Here is a 6,000-nt window from a genome sequence, read left to right on the forward strand (position 1 = left end):
CTGCATGGGCTCAACTGTGTCCCTCAAGTTCACATGAAGTCCTAACCCCCCAGTACCATAGGATGTGACTGTAGTTGGAAATGGGGCCTTTAAAGAGACAGTGAAGGTTAAATGAGTCATTGGGGTGGGCCCTAACCCAGTGAGACTGGTGTCCTTATAAGAAGAGGAGATGAGGACAAAGAAACACGCAGGCCAGGTGAAGACACAGAAGTAAGATGGCCATCAGCAAGCCAAGGAGAGGCCTCATAAGAAACCAACCCTGTGGACACCTTCATCTTGGACTCCTAGCCTCCAGAACTGTGAGAAATAGATTTCTGCTGTTTAAGTCTGCAGTCTGTGGTATCCTGTCACAGCTGCCCTAGCAGACTAACACAATCTGCTTCCTTACTGCTTCCTGAACACACCACACATACGCCGTTCCCAGGGCCTCTGGGCAGACTAGGAGTTATACCACACCCATCTTGCGACTCAGGAAACTGAGGATGTTAAAAGACCCTAGTAAGAGGCAGAGAAAAGATGGCAATCAAACTTTATCTGGTTCTGTGATTCACGCAAAATACCTCCATACTCTACCCATACTAGATAACTTAAGGGTGAAAAAACAAAAGAAACAACTTACTTTTCAACCCAGAGCACTGAGACGAGCTTCAAGCCTCTCTTCCGCGCTTTGGCCCAGGTGCTCTGGTACCCGTCTTTGAACACGACGTGAGTCACTTGTTTGTTGAAAGTTTTTGAAACCTGCAGACAAAATGCAGAAAACAAAAGGTAAGTTATTGTTATACTATTTTCACACAGTTTCTTAAGTACAAGCCAGTGTCACTCCTGTGACACTGCATTTGCAAAAAAAAAAAGCAACAAAATAATTAGCAAACAGTATCAAAGTATAAAAAGGATAATACATTCCTACCACTTGAGTTTATTCCAGGACTGCAAAGTTGGTTAACAACAAAAAGTCAATAATTATTATTCACTACATTAACAAAGTAAAAGAGAAAAATCACAACCATCTCAATATATGCCAAAAACGCATTAAAGTTTCAAAGTTTATTCATGAGGAAAATTCATAGTAAATTAGGATCTGAAAGTTGGTACAAAACTGCATGATGGGAAATGCTAAAAGCCTTCCGTTGAGAAGAGGATCCAGATGAGGATGCCAGGTATCTCCATTCTATTCAACTGGCCCCAGCCAGTGCAGTATGGCAAGAAAAAGAAATAAAAAGTGTTAGGAGTAGAAACAACAGAAATAAAACAGTCCTGTGCACATAAGGTTCAATTGTGCACACTGTTAAAATCCCCAAAACGCCACAGAATTCATAAATGAGTTTGTGAGAAACTCACTGAGAAAACTTACCGTTTTCTGGACACAAGGTGGTTACGCAAAAATGAACTATTTCTATATAACAGTGGCAGTTAGAAAAAAGAATTCAAAAGATACCATTTATGACAGCATCAAAAATAACCAGAGAAAATTATAAAACATTACTGAAAAAAATTAAAGAAACCCAAATCAACAAAGGCATACATCATGTTCATGGGTTAGAAGATTCCATTTTATAAAAATGTCAGTTCTCTCCGTACTAGTCTGTTGTTGTCAATCCAATACCAATCAAAATCCCAAAAAAGCTTTATGTTGTAAACTGACAAACTGACTCTAAAATGTATTTGGAAAGGCAAAAGGCTAAGAATAGCCAGGACACCTTGAAGAACAAGGAGAAGACTTATGAAGAGTTATTATAAAGAGTAATTAAGACAAGGTGGTTTGTCGTGAGAACAGACTATATGGACACAGAAACATGGTTACCTGACTGATGACAAAGGTGTTACTGTGCAGCCTGGCTAAAGGACAGTCTTTTCAATCAAGTGTGTTGAGATGAATGACCACCCACATGGGAAAAAATGAAACTACTTCACACCATATGCAAAAATTTAAATCTAAATGTGAAAGGCAAAATGATAAAGCTTCTGGAAGATAAGAGAGGAGAAAAATCCTCATAACCTCGGCGGAGAAACAGATTTTTTAAAACAAGATACACACACAAAAGCTCACCATAGAGAATAAACTACTTTACAATTATCATCAAAAGACACCGTTAAGAAGGTGAAAAGGCAAGCCACAGTGACAGAAAACACTGCAATTCACACGGCTGACAAAAGGGTCAACGGAAAAATATAGAGAATGCTTACAAATCAACAAGAAAAAGAAAAACCCAATGGAAACATTAGCTGGAGACTGGAACAGGGTTTTCAAAATAAATATGTGAAGATGTGCAGGAAAATGCAAATTCAAACCAGCATGCTATGCCACCAGAAATGCACCAGGATGACTGAAGGTAAAGACAGACCTAACCAAGGAGATACAGCAGTGGAGCTTTTACATGCTGGCAGAATGATAAACTGATTCAAATACTGCAGAAAAATGCTAGGAAATCATTGATAGTTTCCTCAGATGTGACAACGGTCTTCCATCACACAGAAGATGTCCTTGTTCTTAAAGATGCAGACGAAATATACGGAGGGGCAAATTATCCTACCTGCAACCTACTTTCAAATAGCTGAGGAAAAAAATACACATATAAATATACTGTTCAGAGAGACAGAGTCAAAGCAAATATGTAAAGATGTTAATTGCTGGATCTATGTTCACTGCACTATTCTTTCAATTTTTCTATTTGAAAATTTTCTAAATAAAGGTGGGGAAAAAAAAAAGATTCAAGAGATCTAAGACCTTAGCACTACTCTCAAAAGCCATTCTGCCAATTCCTGTGTCCCACGGCTTTTTTTCTCAGCCACAGTAACACGTGCAGCCCAAGTCTGCGGTCGGTATCATCAGGCGGAAGCTCTCCCGGATTCCTACCTTCCAGTGTCAGAAAAAAGGTGTCTTTTCAAGTTCACAAGCAAGCCCCACCCTGCATTCTGACCGTCCTCCACCCTATCTGCTCCCGGCCTTTACATCTGGTCTCGTCAGGGCAGGGACTAGGGTGAGTCAAGGGAAATTCGGGAGCACATACTGCCTGACGGTGAATGCCGCCTTGCAGTTTACCTTATGCCCTTGCTTCACCCTAATCCCTGCCCTGCCTTCAATGCTATCTTACCCGTATTAATCTCTCCCTTCACCAGCCTATCGGCCACCCTCCCCCAAATCCCAACACACACACACACACACACACACACACACACACACACACACACACACACACACACACACACACACACACACACACACACACACACACACACACACACACACACACACACACACACACACACACACACATAAACTCTGTTCACAGCTGAACCCACTCAGAGAGCGTCTGCCTCCACCATCTCCGTTCCTCGGGTCTCCATGATTCCGGGGCTAATTTCCACCCGCTTCACCCAGTTCACTGACAACTGCGATAGGCCCAACACTGACCTTACAGTTCTCAAGCCTGAAGAATACTTCCCAATCTTAACTTAAGATTCGATAGTGTTTTAAAACTCCATCTTTGAAGCCCGTCCCTCCTCCAACTTCCAGGCTTGTTTTCTGGATTCTCCTGGCATCCTTCTCCGCCTGGTTCCATGGCTCCCCCCGGCAGCCCCTGAAATACTAAATAGGCTCCACCCGCAGCACTTTTCATGCTAACTACCTGGGTCATCACCACACCAGTGGCTTCACCTGACCCTTAAGGCCTTGATGCCTAAACCATTATCTCTAGCCCTGAAAATCTCAAGCTCCAGGTTTGTACATCCGAATGTCTATCAGATACTTCCAGTATACCCCAAATCCACAACGTTTCCGTTACAGAACAGTTCCTTTTCCTGTATCCCGCACTTTCATCAACAGCAGCATGCAGCCAATGGCAGGACCGATATTTTTATCCTCAAGCTCTCCTCTCCCATCACCCACAAGCCCAACTGTTCTCAATTCTTCATACCATGGCTTTCTTCTTCCTCCTGCCATTTACCCACTGTCTTCTTTGTCCTTTGTGTTCTAAGTAAAAACTCTCAAAATAAGAAAATGCAAGTAGATCTCCGTATGTTTCAGAGGGCTGTCAGACGCGGCACTGGTAAAATGAATTTCCTACCTTTGCCCCCATGTCCGCAAGTTGATCTGTAAATGTCTTTGAATAATTTTCTGTTCCACTGGCTGACCATACTTCTACATACGCCACAACATCTGAAAATAAACAAGATACTAGCGTGAAATATATCTGATATTCCAGCATACCTCGCCCAAGGGTTTCGATAGATTTTTCTCCTGTTCTATTTACATTCAAAAGTAAGTTTTACATTTCTTCTGTTAAAAGCCTATTCAAAATAGTATTAGTGCTATTAGAGTTTTTAGAATTTCAAAGGGAAAACAACTTTACTCATACACACGTCACCGTTTACATTCTCAACTGGATGGTCTTCCCAAATTCCTAAAACCAAAGCCGAACCTTTTCTAGCGCAAGAGCCTGTTTTCTGTAAAGAACCAGAGAGCAAACAGCTGAGACTCTGAGGGCCATACCAGCCACTCAGTTTCACGGCTGTCGCACAAAAGCAGCCAAAGACAACACACTAATGGGCAAGCATAGCTGTGTTGCATCAAAACTTTATGAACAAGGCAGTCTGGGTTTGATATAATTTTCATCTGTCCTCCCGTCTTCTGTTCCCCCGCCCCCAGCCACGTAAAAAAGGCAAAAAGCATTCTTCACCGGCAGGCCCTACAGAAAACCAGCATCAGGCAGGATCCAAGGGGCAGGGAGCGTAGCTGACGGGCGCCGCTCCGACCCTGATGCTCTCCAGGTGAGCCCGGAGGCGGTGATTCCTCCCTCAGCGGCCGAGACGCCAACGCTGACAGAGGCACGCGGGGGGCGCTACCCTTTCTTCCCCCGATCTCACTACTGCCCCTACCCCCCCCCCAATTCACCTGGCCAGAGACGCCAGAACCCAGAAAACGCTGAAAATCAAATCCACCCACGTCTCCCGCCCCGCCGCGCGTCTGCACCGCCGACCCCACCGGACCGAACCCACGTGGGGCGACCCCGGCACTGGGCTCGGAGACACACCCCACCCCACACGGGTGGTCCCGGCGCCGAGGCCGGGGACAGCCCCCCCAGCCCCCGGGCCGACTTCCGGGAGGGCCGGGCAGCAGGCCCCGCGCGTCCCGCGAGCCCGGTCCCCGCGCCTCCCGACCCCGGTACCCGTCCTTAAGCCGGCTCGACCCCCACCCGCTCACCTTTCAGGACGGGGCCCCCGAGCGTCCCGGGGGCCGCCATGAGGGGCGGCGGGGAGCGCGCCGCTGCGGAGCCGCGAGCCTGACGGAGCGGCGGCGCTGAGCATGCGCAGCGCGGGCGCGCGCCGCTCAGCTCCGGCTGCGCGGAAATCCGCTGCTCCGCGTTTTCTAAACCGCCGAAGGAAGGGCGCGGTGGGGGACTAAGGCCCACCCTCGCGAGAAGTGGAGACAAGCTCTTCTTGCCCAGACTCGCATCCCCCGCAGGTCTACGCTGCGGGTCAGGTCACGCACGGGGGCCTCGGGCCTCCGATATCTGCAGGGGGCCACGGATCTCCTGTTCCCGCCCGGGGGAGGGGGTGTCCCGCTTGCCTGGCCGCCCCCTCGAGCTCTGCGCCCGCAAATCCCGGAGCGGACAAATCCTGGCTGGAGCGGGCGAGCCCGACTCTCAGGAGCAGCCCGGCCGCCGGCCGCTCTGCCTCCGGGTTTCAAACCTCCCGCCCGCTCCCCTGCAAGCCCCGCCCCCGCCTGCAGGCCCCCCCCCCCCGAGGGCTGCGCGCATGCGCCCCGGAGGAGACTGTCCCAGCCCCCAGCTTCCCGGCGGTGAAGTTTAGGGAGGGGAAGGTCTTGCCCACCTGTTGATAAGTTCTCTGTTTAATCTCCCTGAAACACCGAATCAGTTAAAGGACCCATGCCGTCTGTAGTGTAAAAAGTTTCATTTTCAATGACCTGAGTACCATCTTTGTGTTCTACCATGTAGGATATAATCTATTCCCAAGCTTAAAGAAAAGCGTAATCTTAAAGGG

The 6,000-nt window shown here is 47.8% G+C and overlaps 1 protein-coding gene across 8 annotated transcripts in view; it reads right to left on the reverse strand.

Annotated features, from left to right (window-relative positions):
• Nucleotides 1-5,295, reverse strand: part of MCPH1 (microcephalin 1) — a 299,005-nt gene extending 293,710 nt beyond the window's left edge. For 5 of the 8 annotated variants that reach the window (XM_036838451.1, XM_036838453.1, XM_036838454.1 and 2 more), the window contains exons 1-3: nt 5,201-5,289; nt 4,065-4,156; nt 620-738 (exon numbers count right to left, since the gene is read on the reverse strand). In XM_036838451.1, coding sequence (XP_036694346.1) covers nt 620-738; nt 4,065-4,156; nt 5,201-5,240 — 251 coding nt within the window. In that variant the 5' untranslated portion in view covers nt 5,241-5,289. Of the gene's footprint in view, nt 1-619; nt 739-4,064; nt 4,157-5,200 lie in introns of those variants that run through there. The other 3 variants (XM_036838457.1, XM_036838455.1, XM_036838456.1) reach the window with 2 other exon arrangements.
• Between the last annotated feature and the right edge of the window lie 705 nt (nt 5,296-6,000).

This window comes from Balaenoptera musculus, chromosome 21 (genome assembly GCF_009873245.2).
Source record: "Balaenoptera musculus isolate JJ_BM4_2016_0621 chromosome 21, mBalMus1.pri.v3, whole genome shotgun sequence".
Taxonomy (NCBI): domain Eukaryota; kingdom Metazoa; phylum Chordata; class Mammalia; order Artiodactyla; family Balaenopteridae; genus Balaenoptera; species Balaenoptera musculus.